The 26,540-nt window shown below is 39.2% G+C and overlaps 1 protein-coding gene and 2 pseudogenes across 1 annotated transcript; 1 reads left to right on the top strand and 2 right to left on the bottom strand.

The window, feature by feature from the left end:
• Nucleotides 1–3,097: 3,097 nt before the first annotated feature.
• Nucleotides 3,098–25,979, bottom strand: LOC149245116 (putative carotenoid cleavage dioxygenase 4, chloroplastic; annotated as a pseudogene).
• Nucleotides 5,157–6,220, top strand: LOC149245118 (galactinol synthase 2-like). Its single transcript, XM_089455537.1, has 3 exons — nt 5,157–5,396; nt 5,491–5,625; nt 5,746–6,220. Exons 1-3 carry the CDS (start codon nt 5,178–5,180, stop codon nt 5,998–6,000), a joined length of 609 nt encoding a protein of 202 aa, XP_089311663.1. The 5' UTR covers nt 5,157–5,177; the 3' UTR covers nt 6,001–6,220.
• On the bottom strand, nt 15,998–16,820 carry LOC149245117 (galactinol synthase 2 pseudogene; annotated as a pseudogene).
• Nucleotides 25,980–26,540: the final 561 nt, after the last annotated feature.

The following is a 26,540-nucleotide window of genomic DNA, read 5'->3' as shown; positions in this document are numbered from 1 at the left end:
CAGGTCTGTCACGGAGGAGGAACTGTCGGCTTCCATAAAATCTTTCGGCAAAGACAAGAGTCCCGGCCCTGATGGCTGGCCGGTGGAATTCTTCTCTCACTTTTTCGAGCTATTCAAAAAAGATCTCCTCTGTATGGTCGACATGTCTCGCCTCTCGGGAAGCATCAACAGCGCACTTATGGCCACATTTATTGCTTTAATCCCAAAGTCTGATCGACCCTCCACCTTTGGCGATTATCGACCGATCTCATTATGCAACTCCCTCTATAAGATTATTTCAAAAATAATCGCAGACAGATTGAAGAAGGTTTTAAATTCATTTATATCAAGAGAACAGCATGCCTTCCTCAAGGACCGGCTTATTATGGATGCGGTGGCCATGGCTCAGGAGTGCATACACTCTATTTGCAGTAAGAATATCAACGCTGCTGCTCTTAAAATCGACCTTAAAAAGGCCTTCGACTGTGTCAATTGGAGTTTTCTCCACATTCTTCTCGCCAAAATTGGTTTGAGACCCCAGGCCATCAAATGGATTATGGCATGCGTGGAATCAGTCCAGTTTTCAGTCATCATCAATGGGGTTCCCACTTCTTTTTTCCATGCCGAGAGAGGGCTCCGACAGGGATGCCCTCTCTCCCCGCTCCTGTTTATATTGGTCATGAATTGCCTCAGCTCTCACATCAACCTTGCTGTGCATGACGGTAGATGCAAGCCTGTACGCATTTGCAGAGATATCTCCCTCTCACACAACTTCTTTGTTGATGACATCCTCCTCTTTGCCATGCTCTGCAAGTCATCCTGGATCTTCCTCTACATGCTCTTCAACAAATTTCAAGCTGCCACTGGTCTTTCGATTAATTGCAGTAAATCTGTGTTATATCATAACAACTCGGACCCTGCTCTGGCTCTCTGGATTGCAGATCGATTTGGCATCAATCTTGCCCTCATTAAGGATGGCTTCACTTACCTGGGTTTTCGCCTCAAAGCTATGGGATACCAATGCCTGGACTGGGCATGGCTGGTCGACCGTTTCCTCCATAAGATCTCTCGATGGGAAATGCGTCTTCTCTCACTTGCTGGAAGATTCATCTTGGTTCAGTCTGTCCTCTCACAGCTCTCAATTTATTGGCGACACCTCTTTCTCCTTCCAACCTCCGTCATCAATCAATTCAAATCCATCACTGCCACATTCCTGTGGAGCGGCCGGTCCTCCTCCTACAAACTTCATTTGGTTAAGCTGGACTCTATCTCACGCCCAAAGGAGAAGGGTGGATGGGGCCTCCTTGATATGCATCTCTTTGGCAAGGCTCTTATATGCAAATCTTTACACAGAGGCTTATTTGGGGATAGCCCTTGGAGTCACTTGATAAATCAGAAGTATCTCAAAGGACGCCCTCTGGCTCACTGGCTTCATCGACCCACTCTTGGCATCCGTCGTGGCTCCCCCATATGGAACTGTTTTAAAAAAATCCATCCTTTCTTCAGAAATCATCTCAAATGGACTCTTTATTCGGGCTCCTCCATTCTCATTGGTATTGACCCTACTCTTTACAACTTCGAGTCTATGATCCCCCCCCCCCTTCTCTCTTTTTTCCACTCCAGAGGCTTATTCACGTGGAACACCCTCATTGAATCCTGGTCGTCTCTACAGCCGATTTGGAAATCCGACCTCCTGCTTGCTATCCCTCCCCCTCTACTCGCCCATTGGACATCCTTCACCTCACACTTCTCCCATCAGGGCATTCTCCAACATGGAACAAAGGATTCCCTTATATGGTCTACCGATTCCACCATCCATTTCATCACTGTCAGGAAAATTTATTCCTCCATCATTGCTGATCTCCCTCCCCTTCCCTCCTTTTTTCCTGTCAAGCTTTGGAAGGCCCCTTGCCCTCTCAAAGTCATTCTCTTCTCTTGGCTGCTTTTCAATGATAAAAATCTCTCCTGGGATGTATTACAAAGAAAGGGCTGGCTCGGTCCTGGCCGATGTGTTCTTTGTTTACAGGACAATGAATCCAATCTTCACATGTTTCTTCACTGCCATGCTGTCCAAGTAATCTGGCAGGAACTCTCGCTTCTCTACAGCTTCCCACTCAGTCACTTCTCTTCCATTCAGGATGCATTCAAATGGTGGGCAGACCAAAGCTCTGACAGACAGGCGCTTTTCTGCCTCACTTGCTGGAATATATGGTTATGGAGGAATCGGCACATTTTTCAGGCCTCCTGCCTGTCTTTGCTCTCCATCATCCCACTCATCTCGGGATCAATGTCCACTCAGTTCTAACATCCACCCAGGCGCAATATTATTACAGGCTTCTTATGGAACGTGTTTTTCCCACATGGCTGTAAGTAACATATGGCTGTTACAGGATGTTACAGGCGCCTTTCGCTGTCAACACATGCTCCTCTCTCTTATTATCATTAGCACTCGCTGCTTGTTCTCATCCCTCGCATCACTATATCCGGTTTACCAAATATGTTTTCGCCTTGGTAATAGATTACTGCTGTCTTCTCTTTTATATTTCGATACATAGCCTTCTTGCTTCCAATACCAGGTTGTTTTGCCTTGGTAAATGGATCGCTGCTGATCTCTTTTAAATTTTGACTCATAGCCTTTTTTGCTGCTGATACAATACATGTGCAATATCGGTGCCATGTAATCATATTTTCCAAGATTGCAGTCATATATGTAATTCTCTTTTATATTTCCATTCATAGTCTTCTTGCTGCCAATACCAGGTTGTTTTTGCCTTGGTAAATAGTTCGCCGATGCTCTCTTTTATATCTTGACACATAGCCTTTTCATGCTGCTGATACTCTACAGGCGCAATATCGGAGCTATGTATCCATATACTCTAAGACTACGGTCTTATATGTAACATGATCCATATCTCAATATATATATGCCGATTTTTTCCTACTGAAAAAAAAAAAGATTTCACCATAGGACAAATAAAATGTCATTTATATTTTTGAAACACATTATAAATTTAGAAGTTTCTCATTAAAGCCTAAAAATTATAGTTTTTCCTGGCAATATCATGAGATGTTTCTATTTTTAGTGAAAATTAATCTCGATGCGAGCTCGGAATTAGATTTAGTTTGCTAAGTCAACATCGCTAACGAAGAGGCCATGAAAATCATACGGAACTCTGGCAGGGAGCTCAATGGAGGCCACGATTTCAAGGGTCAGAGATTGCTCGTCCATCACCAGAAAACTGGAAATCCTGGTGCCTTCGTTATGGGTAAAATCCATGATGTACTTGTCGTCCTCCTTGGCATTTGGATCCGAACTCTAGGGCACGAAGAACAGCTCATTGTCGAAGCAACCTTCGCCATATGACCTCGACGCGACCACGCACTCCATGGCAGCCATTGCCTCCACCATATCAAAGTCGAGTTTAACGACCTCTGGGGCATGAAGAATAGCTCATTGTCGAAGCAACCTTCGCCATATGACCTCGACGCAACGACGCACTCCATGGCAGCCATCGTCATATACCATATGCGTACCTATTCTTCTTGGCAACAAACTGGGGATTGATGACACCCAACTCCAAACATTTTGAAGACAATGGCTTTCTGGATACAATACCATTTCTCAAATTTATGGAGACCTTCTCTACTGTGGAATGGACCAGATGGGTTCTCTCCAACATGCTCCACCGGGTACAAATTCGTAGCAATCAACACGATCTCGTCGCCCTCGTCCCACGCGTTGAGCGAATGAAAGAAATTGAAGCCGGGGATATCGAACCATTTCATCGTGGCCTCGTTTGTTGCGTAGCACGGGAGAACGCTGATCCGCAGGACCTTAGCGGGGTCGCAGCCCATGGGAGAGCCGCCGCCGACAATCATGTTCATGGGGTCCACCATGATATGGGTATCGGGAAATATGGCATACTGATTTGTTATCAAAAAATCGTGAATAAATGACGGCTGCAACATCAACAGGATTCCGACGTCCGGTTCCTTTTCTCCCGCATGCGACACTCTGAAATAATTGAGAAAGGGAGGAATGAAACCGCAACGAAAAGCGAAAAGCTCTCGCATCTCGGGGTCGATCTTGGGATGTGCTGCCATGGCCATGAAGAGTTTCACATTGGAGTCATACCTTCCGACAGTGACGATGTCGCCGGATTCTGTGACCTTCATCGTGTATGACAGATTTGATTCCTCATCCGCCATCAGTGTGCCATTGAAATACAGGAGACTAGTATTTGCCAATCCTGCGCTGTTGAAGGGATTAAAGAGGCCGAGAGCCACTCTGGCATTGAACAGGACTCCCCTGGCCAATTTGGCGGCGAGGGTGTAGAAACCAGAAAAGAAGTTGGGTCCCACCTGGCCTCTTGTCATCTCTTCTTCCACAAATTTTTGCGTGTGGATGAAACGGCTGCAGAACGTTACTCGGCCATCTTTGATCATGACGGCGTGAAGCATTCTGTCACCCTCGAAAAGATGGGGGCCACCTCTAGGGACTTGTGTGGGATTCAACCCATTGCGGATATAAACACGTCAACGCAAGCAGAGAGAGTGCAAAATGGTGAATAAATTAAGGATTCCGACGTCCGGTTTTTTTTCTCCGCCAGGCGACACTCTGAAATGGCAAGGGCTAACCGGCCATATATTGAGTCATAAATGCCCTTGCCATCTATGTATGTGGTGCATGTCAGTGGGATGGCATAGATAACTCCGGCGGACGACCTCGCGTTTCCGGTGACATACGCGGGACCCACCAACGAGGGCCCGCCCGCCTCGTCTCGTTTTTGACTCCGTCGGCCAGCATGTGTTTCCGGTGGAGTATGCGGAGGAGTAGTCGGAGAATGTGTTTCAGGCCGCGTGGGGATGAGCATTGAAGCAGATAATTAATTACGTACATTTCTCCGCAGTCCGTCGTTTTACTCGCTGCTCCCAACCCCAATCATGAAGCCGCGCGATTCACCGATTTGAATTTGAATTGATTTATCGCGCCAATTTCATTTTCATTTGCAGTCAATATCCGAGGATTGAATCGTGGAGTTTGGGTTGTTTTGTTACAGTGTTGTGGAATCGAGTTTGTTTGAGGTTAAGGAATGGGATGCAATGGACAAAACCTTTATGGGGCACCAGGGCTCTTCTTCCTCAATCACTTTGGATGGGTATGAAGGGTAATTCCCCATGGATATTTCTACGCGGTTATGGATTGCTTCTGCGAGAAGACATGGAGCCACACTCCGCAGTACAAGATCGGATACTGCCAGCAGTGTCCAGAGAAGGTGTCATGGCCCGTGGAATTAGGGCAACGGCCCTCTCCATACTTCAACGCTGGAATGTTTGTTTTTGAGCCGAGTCAGCTGACATTCGACTGCCTTTTGGAAACTCTGATGGCTACTGTGCCAACGCCCTTCGCAGAACAGGTCTGGATCTGTTCTCATTTCAGTGAGGATCATGCACATTTTTGTTTGGTTTACCAGATCTAATTTTGACTAAATTGTGGTATATGTTTTGTAGGATTTCTTGAATATGTATTTTGAGAAGATATACAAGCCCATTCCTCTGGTGTACAATCTGGTTCTAGCCATGATGTGGCGGCATCCCGAGAACGTGGACTTGGACACTGTCAAAGTTGTTCACTACTGTGCTGCTGTAAGCTTTCTTTTCACTGCAAATTTGGGTTCGATAGAAACAATATGATTTATATATGAAAGACGAGATAGGTGTTCTGAGCGTACAGGGTTATATTAATGGATGAATGTGGATGTGCAGGGATCGAAGCCGTGGAGGTACAGTGGGGAGGAGGAAAATATGGAGAGGGAAGATATAAAGACGCTGGTGCAGAAATGGTGGGACATATACAATGACCCCTCGTTGGATCACTCGGGATCATGCGACATAATTCCAGATCCAATTTCAGAGTTGGATGGAAAATCAAATGATCTGCAACGAGTGGCTGCTAATTCATTCTTTGCTGCTGCGACGGCAACAAATCCCAACTTAATGCCTGCACCGCCTGCAGCTTAAGAGATTTCAAATTTGCAGAAGTCGCCTGTAGCATAAGATATTTATATATGTATATTTTAATCCACCGGCATAGACGGGGACAATTTGTATATCATACAGAAGATCATACTGTATGTCCTCAAAGATGAGGATATTGCTGTTGCGCTTACAGTTATTGGTTGTAAATTAATCGAATTTATTTAATATTTGTAAATATACAAATTGACATTTGTATGACTGGACGTACATGGTTACTCTTTCGTTTTCTGTAATTCAAAAAATATTTAATTTTCATTTAATTCTGCATCGATATGAAAATATTTACACGCATGCAATGTGACGTAATTATGAATTATTATAAAATTTAGTAAACCCTGATGGCTAGTAAAAGCCAAACTTCACTGGTATCTTTCATCATTAGTCATCAGCAATGTTATATAGTTTTTTTGGGTAGGAAAAAGGTGTAATTTATATATATATATATATATATATATATATATATATATATATATATATATATGCATTTAAATATGATGATTTATTAGGATTCTAGAAAGAGGGGTTATATAGTCATCGTTTTCCAAAATAACTATAATAAAATTAAATATAAATATCAAAACAATGTTGGTACGTGTAATTGTTATATGAGATAAGTATGAATAAATGGAGATATACTAAAAAGTCTTACAAAATGTTGTTGAAGTATGTGAACTTAAAGAAAATTGTTATATTTAATCAGTTTTATTAATGAATGGTTTATGATAAAATTGATAGAGCTGATCATTTTGTTGTTGTTTTTTGATCTATGAGGTCCCAAAATCCAATCATATTTTTTTTTAGAAAGACTATCTACTCTATTCTCAATTGTAAACATAAACAACAATTTTGAGGATAAGAGTTGTGCATAGTTTGTTGGAACTTGCTCCCAAACCCATTTTTAGAGAAAATAAATGAGTTTCCAAAATATGGAATACAAATCCTCCCCCACATCCAAAAGTGTCTCCTTGCGAAGTCCCATCAAAGAATTCCCAAGGATGAGATCTATCAACGACTGTTGGATTTAGGATTCTATTGTTATTATCTCTTTGGTCCTTCAAGAGAAGGTCATAAACAACTAAAATTTGTGTCGCAAAAACTTCAATGGGAAAGATGTCATCTTCAAAGATAGCTCTATTTCTTGCAAGCCAAACTCCCCAAACTATTAAAAGAGGCAATACTTGATACAATTTGTTCTCCCTCAATGAGTCCACTGAATACATACCTCCATTAACTCTTCACCTAACCAAATACCTGCAAATATGAACTTTTTCATAACATATTTCCAAACACCTTTAAAATAAGGACACAGTAAGAATAAATGATTGAGAGATTCTTGAATCATCAACTTTGCATAGGACACATTTGTTTGGGCCTTGAAAACATCTCCTTGTTAAATTCTCCCAAGTTGGGAACTTTAATTTTCCATAAAAGTTCCCACCAGTCCTCATGAACATCCTACAATCTATCAGATATAAGAAAAGCATATCCAAATTTTAGCGTATAAACCCCTTAGGAATCATGGGACCAAACCAACTCATCCTCCTCTTGAGCTAATATGAGATGTGTTGCAGGTAAACTGCCAATGTATCTAATCTAGAAATGATGAAGATGCATGGGTATGCCTAAATGATCTTTCAAAACCCAACCTCGATTCCATAGATTTGTTTGTGCTAGATCTACAATTTGACTCAAGTAAGCGAGGTCATTACCATGTAGATATTCAATCAAATGTTCAAGAAGTCTGTGATCAATATGAATTCCAATCCAAGGATTGATCAACCTTTAAATGTGATCCATCACCCACTTTCCAAGCTAGGCTTGAATCAATCAATAAAAATTACGAGAGAACAACTTTCCAAATGATAAAAACATTGCTTTTCAATTTATTGGGTAAGCAAATCTAGTCCTCTCACTGCATAGGGTGTATATATTAGATATACGCCACTTTCGTCCAATGAGAGTGAGTTTTTAGTAATTTCCAACCAACTTTAGTTGCTAAAGCTTTTGAAAAAAAATGTAAGTCCTTTAAACCCTAACCTCCAAAATCTTTAGGAGCAACTATTATTATCTGGATTACCCATGGAAGAATAGATTGATCTGATAAACCTGACCATAAAAGATTACAACGCTTTTTTTATCTTGTTTAATATGCCTTTTGGAATCCAGGAAAGCCACATCCAAGAAACTAATATTGCCTCAAGGACTGATTTAATAAGAAAAATTCTTCCAGCTCTAGAAAGCCATCTTAAGCTCCAATTTTTAAGCCTTTTTTCAATTTTTTCTATTAACCAAAATCCTTCTGCAAATTTATATGAGTTAGGTTTTAACTTAAATCCAAAATATTTCAATCCCACAACAATCTCATCTGTGACAAAGGGAAACATACCTTGATAAAAATCCATATCTTCAACATTCAACCCACAAATAGATAAAGTAGATTTTGTTATGTTAATCTTAATACCTTTAACAACTTCAAAAGAGCAAGTGCATATTTGATGGTTGTAGAATATCTTCTTGTAACATCACAAAAGATGAGAATGTTATCTACAAATAGTAAATTTGAAGTGAGAAGCCCAAAAAATACACATAATTGTTGGAAATAATACTGAGAGGGGGGGGTGAATCAGTATTATTAATTTCTTTTCAATAAATTATCCAGATTTATGCTTTAAATTATTCTTCCAAAATTGATAATTAACTTGTATGTCAGTGCCATAAAATGATGAACAAGAACAGTTAAAAACAGATTGTCACACAACGGAACACCTGATATAAGGTGGAAACCCAATGTGGGTGAAAACCACCTGCTGCAATATGTCTCTGTCTTCTTTCAAATAGAATTTCTTTTACAATGAATTTTTACTGGTGCAGTCCTTTACCAGTACGCAGGCTGCAACCTGCAGAGGGCTACAACCCTCTCTCGTTTTCCAGTCTCTCCTGGAAGGAGCTACAACCCCCTACTTCGTTCAAGGACCACGTTTCATTAATTTTCAGACTGGATCCAAGAAGATCAAATGGTCATCAAGTATAAACAAATCTTCAGAATTACCCAGGCATTAGATCAATATATATTTTCTTTATACAACATATCTTTCAAAATCACCCAAGCACCAACCCAAGCACTATATCAAAATATAAATAAATGCTCGATCTGGTCACCCATTAAAACAGAGGTTGTTTATGCCGAAATCAGAACACAATGCAGAAGATATACATATAACAGTGCACCCGGAGGCTAGGCACAAGACAAACCCAATATGCGCACCCAGAACCTGAACTGCAATACACCTGAAGCAATGCGATTTCTCTCGAAGAAATGTCTGAACTTCAAGCCTGCGATCCTTTGCTCTGTTCTACGCGCATTCTCCTTGATCAGTAATTGCTCCTTAACCGATCACAAGAATGCCAATCAATTCTCCCTTAAGATCTTCAATTCATAATCAATGCGTTGCCAAAGGATCTCTTTTCTTCTTATATAGTCATGATTTTGATAAAACCATGAGTCGAACCCAGAGGATCCGAAATCCTGTGGCGCAACTGTTTTGACCGATCTCTTAAGAAAAAGGGTTAAGCGGGAAAACGATGAAAACGGTCCAAACAAAAAAAGGCGGACTTTAAACTGAATGAACCCATAATAATACTATATCGGGTCCGCTTCTCATCGCTACCAGCGCATGCCCATATCATGGCCTATTCCCGACGTCCGATCCGATGGATCGGATGCGACATGCCCATTAACCAGCCTTTATATATATATCTGGTCCGCTGTTTTCATCGCTATCGGAAATTTGAAGTGGAAGGCTTTTATAAACTGTGCGATCACCGCGGATGCGATGTTATTATAAAATCCCTTTAAAGCTTCCATCGGGTCCGCCACCTCTTATCGCAATCGGAGGATTGGGGTGGACGACCCTATATACATTGCGACATTCTGCGAATGCGATATTATTATAAACCACATTTGAAATGCCATCGGGTCCATATGTTATCGCAATGGATTACCACGAATGCAATGTTAATATATGTTGCCTTTAATGCTTCCATCGGGTCCGCCACCTCTTATCGCAATCGGAGGATTGGGGTGGGCAACCCTTTATGCATTGCGATATACTGCGGATGCAATATTATTATAAACCAAAAGCGATATGCCGTCGGGTCCAATGCATACATGCTATTGATTATTATGTAATACATACATACATATATATATAGATATATATATATATATATATATATATATATATGGGTTTTAAGTGCCCAAACACCTCCCGATAGTATTAATGAATGCATATATGGGATTTGATCGCCCGAACAACTCCCGATAGAGTTAAACCATGCATCCAAGGGTTATATAGGCCCGATTCCTCCCGATAACTGCTTCTTTGGCATATATAAGTGAGATGTTCGTCTATGAGAGGGTTGCCATCAAGTACAACGCATGCATCACAATGCCAACAATAATCCTTTCAAAGAACCACTTCTTTTAGCCTCCCAAGAATTTGACTTAATCCTTTAGTGACCAATAAAAATAGAAGAGGTGATAATTGACATCAAACTTGCCGAAAGACCTCTTTGAGCATGAAAGAAAGGTGAGGTTGATCATGGGTTGATCAATTTATCAGAACAATGAAGGAAATAAAGGTTATGTAGCTCATAATCCAGTTTACAATTGGAATACTAAACCCCAGATGTGTAAGTAAGAGACAAATATAGATCCAACTTACTCGATCATATACTTTTGAAAGGTAAATCTTTAGAATTGCACCTTTGATATTCCTTAATTTTAGACTATGTAGTCCTTCCTCGGCTACTCCAATAGCTTCATGGATCTGACACCCTTCAAGGAAGCTAAACTACTCTTTTGATATCGCTTTAGATAAGATTGGCTTTAAATGATGGGCAATGACCTTATATACACAATCACATAGAGATATGTGTTGAAACTCGTCAAAAGTAGTAGGGTTGTCTACTTTTGGAATTTAAGCGATAAAAGTACTATTAAATGAATATAGAACCAACCCTGTAGTTCATAATTTTTCCACAACACAAAGAATATCATCTCCAATTAGTTCATAAAAAGCAATGAAAATTTTCACTCACCACTTGTCAAGACCAAGACTCTTGTCCTTTTGAAAAATTGAGAACACCTCTTTTAATTCTTCAGATGTCATTTCCTCCATTATAGGCGCATTCTTTACATTATTTGAAAAACTAGGAAAAAAGAAGGCAATCACACAACTTCTGTTATCATTGCTTATCGAGGTTATTTAAACAAGGATTCAAAATGAGACTTTCCCATATTTGCAAGATCTTCAAACAAAGAGGCTCTATTACCTTCTAGGTCATGCAGTTCCCATATAGTATTTGTAGATTTCTTGCCTTTTGCAACATTATGATTTTTTTTTGTATTGTCATCTCTTGCCATAAGCCAAACAATACTACTCTTAAGTCTCCAAGTAGCTTCTTGTTCATACAATTTTTTTTTTTTTCTAGATTCCAGCTGAACAAGTCTATCCTTTGTATTCTCCGTGAGATAACCCTCAGAAGCTTCATCAATGATAAGGATGAGACTATCTTCTATTGCTCTTAATTCTTCAATGTACCTTTGACAGGACATCATTGCATGGTCAGTCCATATTGCTTCTATAAATCAATTTAGCAACTTCAAAATAGATTCTGACTGAGAAGGACAGTGCCACAAAATTTGGCAAGATGGGAATTTGGAAATTCATTATAGAGTATAACAAATGATTGTGCGAGTTTGATATTTTTTTACAATCAATTAGGAATATGTGGTGAGGACTTCATTTTTTTTCTTAAATTAATTAAATTTAATATAACAAGGGTATTGTTTTTTATGTGAAAATATATGTAAAGTTGGAGATAATCGTAATTGGTATAAAATATAGTTATATGTTTTTTTTTTTTTTAAAGATATTCTTTGGATTATGAGAACATAACATTTAAGTGTAACAAATGATATTTTTTAGGATATTTATAATTTGCTTGATGCTATGTTTTAGATATTTTTTTATTAGGAAAAAAAGAAACCAAATCAAAATCAAAGAGATAATTTTGTCTAAATGAATTGAATTTAGATATTAGCTTTAGTCAAAATGAGGTAAATTATTGGGGAATCCACTTCTTTCTTGAGTGATAAAGTTGAAGATATATATAGAGGACTTTCCTCCTCAAGGGGGTTGTAGCTATTGCTCCATTAGTGGAACAAAAATGCATCATGAAACTATTACATCTTATTTAAATACGAAAATGGATCTTTTTAAGGACTTTGATCGCTCGCCTTCTAAGAGGGCTTCCCTCTGTGGATCAATATCTTATTACATTCATCCATAAAGGATCATTTAAAATTGTGAAAATAAAGTCAATGAATTGTAAGTATTGGGAAGGGGGTGTAGGGTATTGGGTTTGGGGGGTGTTGGGGGGGGGGAGAGGAGGCGGGGTGGTTATTGGTATTGGCAGAATAAAAGAGCATCTCTAGTAAAAATAAGGGGTATTTTTACTTGGAGCGATTCATATTGTGGAGCAATACCTTATTAAAGGGACATTTAAAATTGCGAAAAATAAAGTCAACATAATGGTATTGGGGGGTGATGTAGGGTATCAAGGGGTGTATAGATATTAGAGGTTGATGTAGGGTATCGAGGGGTGTATAGATATTGGAGGGTGATGTAGAGAATTAAGGGGTCTATAGGTATTGGGGAGTGATATAGGGCATCGATGGGTGTATATGTTTGGGGGTATAAAAGGGGTTATATAGTAAAATGTAGCATCCAAAGCATAACCACCTCCAAGCATAATGTAGCATCCCCATTTAATGCTCTGCATGCAAAGCATTAAACCCATAGCTATGGGTATGATGTTTTAGTGTTCCATCAAACCCATAGCCAGGAATTCTCATAATTTTTTCTTCCCATAAGAAATGAATCACTGTGTTCAAATAATTATTGGGTTCCATCATATTGGCATTCATCAGATCTATGCTTCCACCATCTGACATAAACTTAATTCGTTCAATAGTGTACCAAATCGATACTTAACATTCTTCCATAACTTAGATTGCATATCTAGCCACACCTATGAGGTGACCAACCAACTGATCGTCTGCTAGATGTTTTTCATGTCGATGCTTTAAATTTGACGCATTAACACATCAGCAAAGCGGGAGGGGAGGTTTTGCCATTGTGCACCTGTTACAAGGGAGAAAATTTAAGACTTTAAAATTTATAACAAAAGTTGATTAATAAGGCCAAAAAACTTGTGTTTTCTACCATGAATATCATTTAGACTCTAGCATATTTATTGGGGCTATTATGTCAATGATTTGACAAGCTTAAATTGACATAATTAAATAATCCAATATAGAAGATGAGCGTGGAGCCATGGAATGAACATCATTCTGCCTTTGCTTAGCCAAATCACTAATGACTCATCTAAGATCAACGATTTCTGATTCAAGAGAAGAATTATATGGTTTTTCGTGTTTCAATTTGTCGAGCCAAGGAATATGAGTCGTGAATCATATTGATATTGCATTGATGAAAATAGACTTATATAACATACAAGAGTGACCCTTTATTTCATCTTCCAAGTTCGATTCCTTTTATAACTACTCATATTTCCTTTTATTTACATATTTACAAGTTATCTAACCAATCCCAAAGGATTAGGTGTATAACATTCCCCCCCCCCCCCCCCTAATTTGAAGGGGTGTTTGTGAGTCGACATGATTTTATATCAATTTAGTGTTTGTAAACTTTGAAGCACACTAAAGCATGTAATATGAGTTAAGTTAGATTATTTGTCACTTCTAAATCAAAACTAACAACTCAATTCAAGAATCATGAAACAAAACTCTTAACATATTCACACAAGCTTGTAATGAAATCACTCTTACTTGATTTAAGAATACTTCAAACTAGGCATATACTATGATCTCTAACACAAATCCAACTTCTCTATGCAATCATCTAAAAAATTCCAAGTTTTCACTCAAATGATGGGAAAATGATCAAAGGGGTTTTCAATCAAAAAGGATAACTAATGCACTAGGGCCTTCCTTCTTGGTGGAGGCAAGTGGACATTCTGACAATCTTTTACTCAACTTAGTTAATATAGAGCCAATACTAGTTATAGGGATGAGAATGCACTACAACCTTCCTCATCTATGAGAGTGAAGATGAGTGGTTGCTCATAGTCTTCTACTCATCTCTTTAACTAGCATGTACTTGAATCATCATTCTATTCTAGAAGAGAAGTAAATGAAAGCAAAGAACTATGGTGTTTGAAAGGTTTAAGGTAAAAAGACAATTTTCAAGAGGTTGGGGCCTTCTTCTCTTAGAAAATTGGTGAATGGCAACTCACTGCCTTGATTACTTTTATCAATTAGGCTAATTTTCAAACAACAGCTCGCATATAATAATAAAAAATAAAAAATGATACTGAAATCTATGGCTATGCAAAAATATAAATTCATTGATGCACTGGAATTATCACGTAGCTCTTCAAACGTAACTATGATATCTATGAGAATCAAGCCAAATATAACAAGCCAATGAAGCCAATATATATTTAACATAATGAAACCTTACTCATCAAAAAATGCTAATAAAATCTAAGCATGTTCAATCAATATATAATATGATAACTAATTTCTAATTAAAATTTAAATACCTAATATGGTTCCTCTCTTTTCGACCTCATCAAAATGAATACTTTCAAGTGTTTTGGTGAGCCATTTTGGGGGACCTTTTTGAGATGGTCTAGGTTTCTTCAGTGATCGCTATGGGGTTGCATCAATATTGAACCTTCCAATCTTCTCAATCACATCACTTAAAAGAGTCCTCTTGATCAATTACATTTATTAGATTAAATTTAAATTAGATATTTAAATTTTAATTAAAATTTCCTTATAAAGTAACTTATAATTAAAAATTCCTTATAACATCACTTATAAACGTATAGTTCATTTTTACTAAAACTATTTACTAATACAAAATTAATCAATTATTATTTAAAATTTTTGAAAAATTAAAATAAAATAAATACAAATGTTTATCTACAATTTAAAAATAAAAAATAAAACAAACTATTAAATAATAATAGTAATAATTTTTATTAATTTTATTTTTATAATTAAAATAATATCATTTACATAAAATAATTTTATAATTTACTATGAATCCACTTTATCATCTCCACAAAACATAATTAAAAATTAAATTAAATATGATGGTTAGTTTTTTATTTCCCAATATATATATATATAAGCCACCTATTTTAGAATAAAATAAAAAACAACTAATTGTTAGCTTTTTATACCTCAAATAAAATTTTAAAACAGTGAAATGTACCAAACAAACCACTAATTTAAAAATAAAAAACAATTCATGGAGAGGCTTACAAAATTAGCAGAACTTTCAAAATCCGCAGGTTTAATTATTGGCTTCCCTTTAAGTCCGACTTTACTAACTTTGACTTGAGGGTAACTCAATTATAAATTTCAAAATATTTCCTAATTGAATTGACAAGAATGAAATTGGACTATTTTATTTGCATTTTAAATATACAATTAAAAAAAAATCTCAAATTTTATCACTTGTTTTAACAGATTGGCCCCGTCGTTTTAATAATAAGAATACTAAATAATATTACAAATCCGCATAAATATCTTGATCAAAAGGATTACCTCTCACGTAAATTTATTCCTTCTCATATAAAAATTCAAATGATTTTGTAGACATTGTCGACTACTTTCTTATAAGTTAAGCGACAATGTATGGGACAGACTAGAAGGTGGATTGCACAGTGGAAGTGCTAAGGCCTTCTCAGGAAAAAACCTGAAAAAATCTCTGTAGATTCCTTGCCAATGTGGGCTTCAACCAAATTACACACAAAGCATTTAACATATACATCCATAAATATCTTATGCTACAGGCGACTTCTGCAAATTTGAAATCTCTTAAGCTGCAGGCGGTGCAGGCATTAAGTTGGGATTTGTTGCTGTCGCAGCAGCAAAGAATGAATTAGCAGCCACTCGTTGCAGATCATTTGATTTTCCATCCAACTCTGAAATTGGATCTGGAATTATGTCGCATGATCCCGAGTGATCCAACGAGGGGTCATTGTATATGTCCCACCATTTCTGCACCAGCGTCTTTATATCTTCCCTCTCCATATTTTCCTCCTCCCCACTGTACCTCCACGGCTTCGATCCCTGCACATCCACATTCATCCATTAATATAACCCTGTACGCTCAGAACACCTATCTCGTCTTTCATATATAAATCATATTGTTTCTATCGAACCCAAATTTGCAGTGAAAAGAAAGCTTACAGCAGCACAGTAGTGAACAACTTTGACAGTGTCCAAGTCCACGTTCTCGGGATGCCGCCACATCATGGCTAGAACCAGATTGTACACCAGAGGAATGGGCTTGTATATCTTCTCAAAATACATATTCAAGAAATCCTACAAAACATATACCACAATTTAGTCAAAATTAGATCTGGTAAACCAAACAAAAATGTGCATGATCCTCACTGAAATGAGAACAGATCCAGACCTGTTCTGCGAAGGGCGTTGGCACAGTAGCCATCAGAGTTTCCAAAAGGCAGTCAAATGTCAGCTGACTCGGCTCAAAAACAAACATTCCAGCGTTGAAGTATGGAGAGGGCCATTGCCCTAATTCCACGGGCCATGACACCTTCTCTGGACACTGCTGGCAGTATCCGATCTTGTACTGCGGAGTGTGGCTCCATGTCTTCTCGCAGAAGCAATCCATAACCGTGTAGAAATATCCATGGGGAATTACCCTTCATACCCATCCAAAGTGATTGAGGAAGAAGAGCCCTGGTGCCCCATAAAGGTTTTGTCCATTGCATCCCATTCCTTAACCTCAAACAAACTCGATTCCACAACACTGTAACAAAACAACCCAAACTCCACGATTCAATCCTCGGATATTGATTGCAAATGAAAATGAAATTGGCGCGATAAATCAATTCAAATTCAAATCGGTGAATCGCGCGGCTTCATGATTGGGGTTGGGAGCAGCGAGTAAAACGACGGACTGCGGAGAAATGTACGTAATTAATTATCTGCTTCAATGCTCATCCCCACGCGGTCTGAAACACATTCTCCGACTACTCCTCCGCATACTCCACCGGAAACACATGCTGGCCGCCGGAGTCAAAAACGAGACGGGGCGGGCGGGCCCTCGTTGGTGGGTCCCGCGTATGTCACCGGAAACGCGAGGTCGCCCGCCGGAGTTATGTATGCCATCCTACTGACATGCACCACATACATAGATGGCAAAGGCATTTATGACTCAATATATGGCTGGTTAGCCCTTGCCCTCTGAAATAATTAAGAAATGGAGGAATGAAACCACAACGGGGTCGATCTTGGGATGCATTGTCATGGCCATGAAGAGTTTCCTGTCGAAGTCATACCTGTCAACAGTGACGATTTCGCTAGATTCCGTGACCTTCATGGTGTATGACATATTTGATTCCCTAGAGCCATTAGTGTGCCATTGAAATACAGGAGACTAGTATTTCCCAATCCCGCACTGATGAAGGGATTAAAGAGGCCGGGAGCCACTCTGGAATTGAATAAGATTCCCCTGGCCAATCTGGTGGCGAGGCTATAGAAACCGAAAAGAAGTTGGGCACCACTCGGCCTCCCGCCGTCTCTTCTTGCACGAATTTGTGCATGCAGACAAACTAGTTGCAGAACGTTACTCGACCGTCTTTGATCATGACAGTGTGAAGCATTCCATCGCCATCAAAAAGATGGTGGCCGCCTCTAGGGACGTATCTCGGATTCAGCCCATTGCAGATATAAACAGCGTCGATGCAGGTAGGGAGGTTGCCCTATATCTTGTCGCACGCCACTGGTGCAGTCTCTTGCACGGGAATGAAGTTTCCAGTCCACACAAATCTTGGATCCACGGAACGCCTCAACAAATTATCAATAAATTTATTTATAAGATCATCCACAACATTTCATAAAACTGCCGCTAAAGCAGAAGAAATGCCATTAAGCGGATCATTTGAGGGAAGTGTAGCAGTGGGCGTGGGCATGGATTTCAAATCATTACTTTGAGATCTAGCGCCATTGACAATGGTTTTGTTCTTCTGATATCTTGGATGATCTGAATACGTCTTAGCATGAAATTCCCTCAAGATAATCTTCTTAAGCTCACATCCATCTGGAACATAGATCCTGTCCCTAAATTTGACCAAGCCATCTACTGTGAGATGATAGTACCCATTCTAATCACCTATACCATGTGGATAAAATCAATATACTTGTGATCTTGTTGTCCTTCATGCAAGATCTGATCTTGTAAATATGTACCATAAAAACTCATAGTTGTTATGTGATATACCTGTATCCTCCTGCTAAGAGCATCTACAACATTGTCCTCTTTACCTTTAATGTACCTAATCTCAAAGTCAAACTCACTGAGTTTGGACAACCATCTGGCTTGCTTGGAATTCAAATTAGGTTGGTCAAATATATACCTCGATCCACTGTGATCCCTCATCAAGATGAACCTCCTGCCAAGAAGATAATGCATCCACATCTTCAAAGCATGGATGATTGTTGCCAACTCAAGATCATGTGTTGGGTAATTCTGCTCATGCTCATTAAGTTTCCTTGATTCATATCATACTACCTGTCCTTCCTGCATCAGGACTGCAACAAGCCCTCTCTTGCAAGCATATGTACATACCACAAGCTCTTTGTCCAGATATGAAAACCACTACTTCAACTGCTCAAAACTAGTTGCACATTCCTCTATCCATTCAAACTTCTTACCTTTCCTTTACAACGATGTAATAGGATAAGAAATATGTGAGAAGTTATTGATGAACCTCCTGTAATAACCTGCTAACCCCATAAAGGACCTTACCTCATCCACATTCCTAGGAGTTTCCTACTCCATGATAGCCCTTATATTTTCTGGATCCACTGTTATGTCTTCCTTGGAAACCACATGTCCCAAGTAATGTGCCTCTATATGAAAGAGACTTCATATATTGAGCTTATCATACAATTGATGTTCTCTCAAAAATCTCAATACTACTGCTAAATGTTCGACATGTTCTTCCTTAGGCTTAGAATATACCAATATATCATCTATGGATACAATAACAATCTTGTCAAGATAAGGACACAACAGACTATTCATCAAGCACATAAAAGTAGCTGGAGCATTAGTAAAAGCAAATGGAACTACAACAAACTCGTAATTCTCATACCTAGCCTAGAAAGCAATCTTGTAGATGTATTCTTGTTTGATGCGTACCTGATGGTATCCGGATCTCAGATCAATCTTCGAGAACATTATTGCTCCCTTCAACTGATCCAACAAGTCATCAATCCTTGGAAACAAATACCTATTCTTGATGGTCACTTTGTTCAATTGTTTGTAATCAATGCATAACCTAAGAGTATCATCCTTCTTCTTCACAAACAACACTGGTGCACCCTAAGGCGATACACTTGGCCTAATGTATCCCTTGTCAGGCATCTCCTTCAACTGCAACTTCAACTCGACCAACTTTGGTGTGCTCATCCTGTAAGGTGCCTTTGATGCTGGCCCTGCCCCTGGTACCAACTCAATAGAAAATTCCACTTCTGTGTGAGGTAGCAACTTTGAAATATCTGACGGAAATACATCCTAGAATTGTTATAGAACTAGGCACATTCTCAAGACATTTGCATCCTCAACTTCCTTACCTTTGTCATTGGAAATATGCAATGCGAATAACACACACCCTTTCTTTCGACTGCGTTTTTCCTACATATATGTAACCATTGTAACTGATGTTTCCCTCTTCTTAGCCCGCAAGAATCTTTGTTCCCCATTGTCATCCAGACACTCAATAGCCTTGTCATAACATTCCACCTTGGTCCTATGAAGATACAACTATTCCATTCCCAAAAACATATTATATGATCCTAACGACAATACATTCAAATGTGATGATGTAAGCATACCATTAAAATCAAATGTAAAATCTCTTACCTAGTGATAAGCTCTCTTATTCGTACTTGTATCCAACTGCACTAACCAAGATTTTGCAAGCACTTATTTATTCAAAACACACTTATCCACCAGGTCAAGATTAACATAGCTATAATTAGCTCCAGGGTCAATAAAAATATAAACAACTTGATCACAAAGTTTAACATCCATCTTGGTAATAGATGCTTGGTGATATACCTACCTGTTATCCAATGCTGCATAGATCCATGGAATACTCTGTCCAACATCTTCGACTATCTATGCCTCTTGAGCACTATAGAAATGTGGTGTGACACCGTGATGTTGTGGAAAATCTCTCCTACGATGCTCTCCACCACAATTCCAACACTCCAAAGGCTTCCAACCTGCATCCTCGTTCTGCTCCTCAGACCAAAATCCCCATCCTCTATCAGATGCATTTAACTTCTTATGTTGTGTCACATTTTCTTTGTTACTTGTATCTTCAGGTCTTGTTTGCTTCTTGTCTCATTTTCCTTGTTACATTTCCAGTCTGGCTTTGTCTTAGATTTGCGCTTTTATTACTCAAAACAATGCTTTAGGTTCCGGATGGCCTCCTTTAATGATCTAGGCTCATCAAATTCAATCTTGTCCTTGAACGCTACTGACAACCCACTGGTGAATCGTTGGATCTTGGCATTCTCCTCCTTGAGGTAAGACACATAACTTAATAACTCCAAGAATCTACAAGTGTACTCCTCGTCAGTCATAGATCCCATCTTCAACTCATAAAACTCTTTTGCCTCATCATAGTAGCTCTCCGATGAATACTTCTTCCTAAACAATCTCTAGAACTCATTCAAATTCAACTCCTTTTCATGAATACCTCTGACATTATTTAAATCTTCCCATCAGATATCTTCTTTACCTTTAAGACTAAATGTTGCTATCCTAGCCTTCATGTTCACTCAGTAATCATGCAACCTAAAGAACTTATTTATCCCAAGCAACCATGCTTCAGAATCCTATGACTTCTTAATTTCCCTATCAAATGTAGGTGGCTTTTATTTCTTGAACTCATCCAGAAAATATCCCCTGTCACTCCTCCTATAAGGATGATAACGATGATGACTATGATACCTGTATGAACCAAAACTAGAGTAAAGTCCATGTCCACTACTGCGTCTATCAGGTGTATCCAAGAATCTTCCATCTCTGACCATGTCATCTCTATCCAACTTGTGCCCACCATGTGACCTGCTACCATATGCTCCATTAGTCCTATCCTCTTGTCCATGACTGAGTCTAAGAGGTCCCTGTCTCTGAAAGTCTGACAAGCTTTGAAGAATAATTGCATTGAATTTTGCTTGTTTCTCATGTGCCCTAGAAAGTCTCTCTTGTGATTGAATGATTTGGTCATTATCTTCTTTGCAAATCCTTATTTCCGCCTTCAAACTTCTCAAATTGTCTGCTATATCAGGAGAATATCCCTCACCATGTGGCTCATCTGATCTATAGGGAGATTCTTGTGAGTTGTAGTCTACCATATTGCTAGTCATCTTTGATCTTCTCTTCCTGCAAGGTATATCATGTCAGCCAAACCAAATCATAAACAAACCAACGTACCTCAAGGGAGGATATCTCATCTGCAAGACCAACCAAATTAGTGCAATACATATATAAACATAATCATGTTAGCATTTAATCATCATTTCAACCATTATCCAGTCATCAATGCATGACCATACCAACCAAATACCATGACCTCATGCATGAAAACTATCACCATGTCAATGTACTCATAACAACACATAAACATTGACATGCATCACTAATGCACAACTGACATGAACTCATGATGGCCACACCCAACAAAAACACCATCAAATTTTACATTGCAACACAAATGCAACCATGCCCAACACCATGCATTCAACACAAGCAAATATACCAAAGTGTGAAGAACACATACACAACTGATATGTATGCATTCTGAACACACACTAGGCATCCAATCCAAGGGGTGAACCATGCTCTGATACCACTCTGTAACACCCTCCTCCCACATTTACCCAAGTTAACCAATTTTTTGGGGTAAACATGTGATGAGAGGCTACTATGATGTGATTAAAATCCCCATGTAAAGTTAAAGAAGTGGAACCGATAAAACAAAAATATTCTGACCTTCCACACATGCTACAAAACCTTCAGTAGCCAACCAACCCTTCCAGGTGACCAACCCCTGAGGCAACCTGCTTTTTCACGGCCCTAGAGCCTTAGTTTCCCCCATGACAAGGCATGCATGTGACTGAGACCCTCCAGTCTTTCCCACAACAAGGCATCCAGTGACTGTGGCATTTTTCAAGTAGTTTTGTGCCATCAACCCCAGATTCTATGCCACTATTTTAGGGCCAAGACTCAGGCCACTGCCCATAAATTCATGAAAGCTTTAGAAATGATAAATAACATTGAAACAATAATAATAATGCAAACATTTTCTCAATGACTTGACTGGAGCCCTACTAGCCATGACAGGTATTTCATCAAACATATCACAAATATGTAATCTAGAAGTCATAACAACAAAATTGAGAATATGGGTCTCATACTTATTTGAGATTTGTAATTATTAATGCCTTATCACAATAGATGCATTATCGTCTATTAGGTCATATATTCATTGATCATTCATTTACTAATCAAAACATGATGAGGGTCATACATCAATACTATCATAAAACATCCTCATAACCAACATATGTATTCAACAAAAATAACAAAGGTATAACAACCATAAGAACCACATATGAGAAAGTATATTTAGCCATCAAATACATGAAGAAAGAATCTATTATTAACATATGCAAAATGCAACCAAGTCTGGGACTGCTACGTATCACCCGACCATAGATTGGTTGAACCAAATATTTCTTTCAGTCAATCATCCATGTGCCACATTCGAAGCCTGAATGTGGGATCTCATGGAAAAAAAAAAAACCAAACCAGAGCTTCCAGAGGTCAAACCACCTCAACCCTCAACTAGTGATTCCACCTCACAGCTAGACATCATTAACCATCACCAGATTGGTCTCTACCAAAGTTGTCCAAGGCTCTAAAGTGTTTTATCAAACCATGGATACCAGGACTAGTAACTCAACCCATAGTTGTTGCCGGGCTTCCAGAGTGTTTGTACAACTAAGGCTTCCAGGACTAATAACTCAACCCACCAAGGGATTCCAAAGTGTTTTTCCAACCAAGACTTCCAGGACTAGTAACTCAACCCAAGTTGTTACAGGGCTTCCAGAGAATTTGTCCAATCAAATCTTCCAGGAACTAATAACTCAACCCACAACCATAAGGAACATGTGAACCAACTAGAAAACAAAAGGAAAGACACCCACAACACCATGGCTATCTAGGAAATGGCAAGGCTAGGAAAATCCACCATCAATCCAGGAAATCCTCCATGCCAATGATAGATCATAACCAAAAAACACATGCATGTGTCATGCATTCCAAAACTAGCAAGGAAATCATACATGCAACTCGGTACCTTTAAGCAAAACCCACTGTAGTTGTTGATACCGATGTCCTGTTGCGCTTTCCTACTATTCATTTTCCTTCTTACTCCAAATCCCAAGTATGCCACACTCCTCCAAGAGTGCTCCAAGAAAACTCTAAGTGTCCAAGAGAATGGGAGAGAGAGTAGAATAGAGAGCTCCAAGCTAAAACTAACAAAAAGCTACAAATTGATCCTCATAATCCTTTTTATTAATGAGGCCTCTAATTTCTTCAATTTCCATTTTTTTTTTCATTGTCCTCCTCACATGCAACCTGTGACCTTTCACCTCCCTTTTCTCCTAATTTCCATTATTTTTATAAATAAAATTCCAATTAAAGCCACTTTGTATTTCCAAATCCTTTGTCATTTCTTTTGCCAATTTCCATAGCCATTAATTAATCACAAGTGAGACCCTTGACTATGTTTTTTCCCAACATTCAGCTTCGAATACGTGTCTCATGACCATGGTTATTACTTTTCCTTTATTAAATTTATTACATGGATTTTTGACCAAGGCTATTACATGCAGGCACGTCAAGAAACACCAATTTTTTTCTATGTGGTTGTTCCATTCTACGTGACACCAAATTTTGCTCATTATGTAAACATCAAGTTTCTTTCCATCTTATCTACTATGCCCTTCGTTTCCTTTGTTGCTTGATTTGGGTTTGGATCCACCTGAGCCTAAGCTTCCTTGTGCACTACAACACTTCCTTTAATGACCATACTTTACTATAGACTTGCACAACACTACCTTTGACATCAAAGACATTGCAATTGACATCAATCACAACATATATACAACACTTATGGCAAACTTATTTGGATTTCAACTACATGATAAATTTAATATTCTAAAAGGGTATATTTTATCATCCAATGAATACGAACCGATAAAATTATAATAAATTTTAGTTTTTATATATTAAATGGAAATACAAATTCAATCATGTGTGGCTTCAGGACCAAGACTTTACTAAATTGGTTACAGACTACTGGAAAGTGCAACCCATTGACAGAGAATCATCATTGGCTAGGGGATTTTGTAAAAATCTTACTGAGTTAAAACACCTAGTTATCAACTGGGCAAAAGAAAAGAAAGCAAGAGAAGATGTTCAGATCACACAAGTGGAAGAAGAACTGAAAGTTCTTCTGGATGAGCGGAATCTAGGTTTCGTTACGGGAGATGACAAAGCCCGACTGGTGGAATTGGAAAATCAGAAGAACAATATTCTCAGGTAGAGGGAGAAATCGCTCAGATTGCGCATTAGGGCAACATGGCTGAAAGCAGGGGATGAAAACTCATGATTCTTCCACAATTATGCCAAGGGAAGGAAAGTGGCAAACACTATCTGGAATCTACCCCTACCTGAAGGAGGTTTTGCGGACTCCTTCAACAAGCTCTCCCAGCTTGGAACGGAGCACTTCAGAGGTTTATACAAGAGCCCTGCTGGCACAAATTTGGCAGAAATCATCAATGTGGCCACTCATTTCCCTAGATTTGTAAATGATGAGGACTCTGCAGATCTCACAGCCCCTGTCTCTATGGAAGAACTGGAAAGCACTCTTAAATGGTTCAAGAAAGAAAAGAGTCCTGGGCCGGATGGCTGGACTATAGAATTCTATATTGCCTTTTTTGATCTCATGGGAGGAGACCTGCTTGGGGTGATTGAGGAAAGCAGAACATCGGGGTGCCTCTATAACGCCATAAACTCCACCTTCATTGCCCTCATCCCAAAATCTGACTCCCCTACCTCCTTTGATGATTTCCGCCCCATCTCACTGTGCAATGTACTATACAAGATCATCTAAAAAATAATTTCTAATAGGATCAAGCCCATTCTATCAAAGTACATCGCCCCCCAGCAATTTGCTTTCCTAGAGGATAGGCAGATTCATGAGGCCATTGGATCCACCCAGGAAGCGCTTCATTCCATCTGGACTAAACACCTCAAATGTATACTCCTAAAGATCGATCTCGCAAAAGCATTTGACCGTGTCAGCTGGCTTTATATCAAAATGATCCTTATCCATTTGGGCTTCCCACATCCCCTCATAAATTGGATCATGGCCTGTATTACTACACCCTCCTTCAGCATCCTGAACAATGGTTCTACCTCCCATTTCTTCCACTCAGAAAGAGGACTCCGACAGGGCTGTCCACTCTCGCCTCTCCTATTCCTATTGGTCATGGAAGGTTTGAGCCATCTAATCATCACTACAAAAAGGGAAGGGGCTCTGAGAGGTCTTAAGATAACAGTAGAATGTTACTTCACTCACCTACTGTTTGTAGACGATGTATTAATTCTCTTGGATGGCAGCATACAGGACTCCACAAATTTCTTCCGCATATTAAATCTTTTCTCACAAGCCACAGGCATGGTGGTCAACCGGATGAAATCTACCATAACTCTAGCCAGGACCTCTGTAAATGAGTCTCAAACTGCCCGGCAGGCTTTCCCATACACCCCTCAATTATTGGACAGGGGGCTAAAATACTTGGGTTTTTGGTTAAAACCCACAAGCCAAAAGATCACAGATTGGGCTTGGCTTGTAGCTAAAGTGGAAAAAAGGCTATTCTGTTGGAGTCACAAATACCTCTCCAGGGCTGGCCAGTTAGTCCTGATCAAATCAGTGCTGGAAGCAACCCTAGTATTCTGGATGGCGCTCACCTGGATTCCTCGGCACATATTGGCTCGTCTACAGCAACTATGCAACAGATATCTATGGGTAGGTAGTCAAGACAAGCGTATCTTTGCCTGGATCAGATGGCAAAAGATAGCAATCCCGAAGAATTGGGGAGGCTGGGGGTTAAAGGAGCTCCCTATCTTCGCACAAGCTCTGGCTGCGAAAATGAGCTGGGCACTGTTAATATCTCAGAGTTTATGGACCCGTCTCACTTATCACAAATACATCTGGCCTCTCAGCACCCTGGATTGGAC

This window comes from Pinus tabuliformis, chromosome 7 (assembly GCF_031772625.1).
Source record: "Pinus tabuliformis cultivar Carrire ecotype Pingquan chromosome 7, CPIR1, whole genome shotgun sequence".
NCBI classification, from domain to species: domain Eukaryota; kingdom Viridiplantae; phylum Streptophyta; class Pinopsida; order Pinales; family Pinaceae; genus Pinus; species Pinus tabuliformis.
This window is presented reverse-complemented; position numbering and strand designations above follow the sequence as displayed.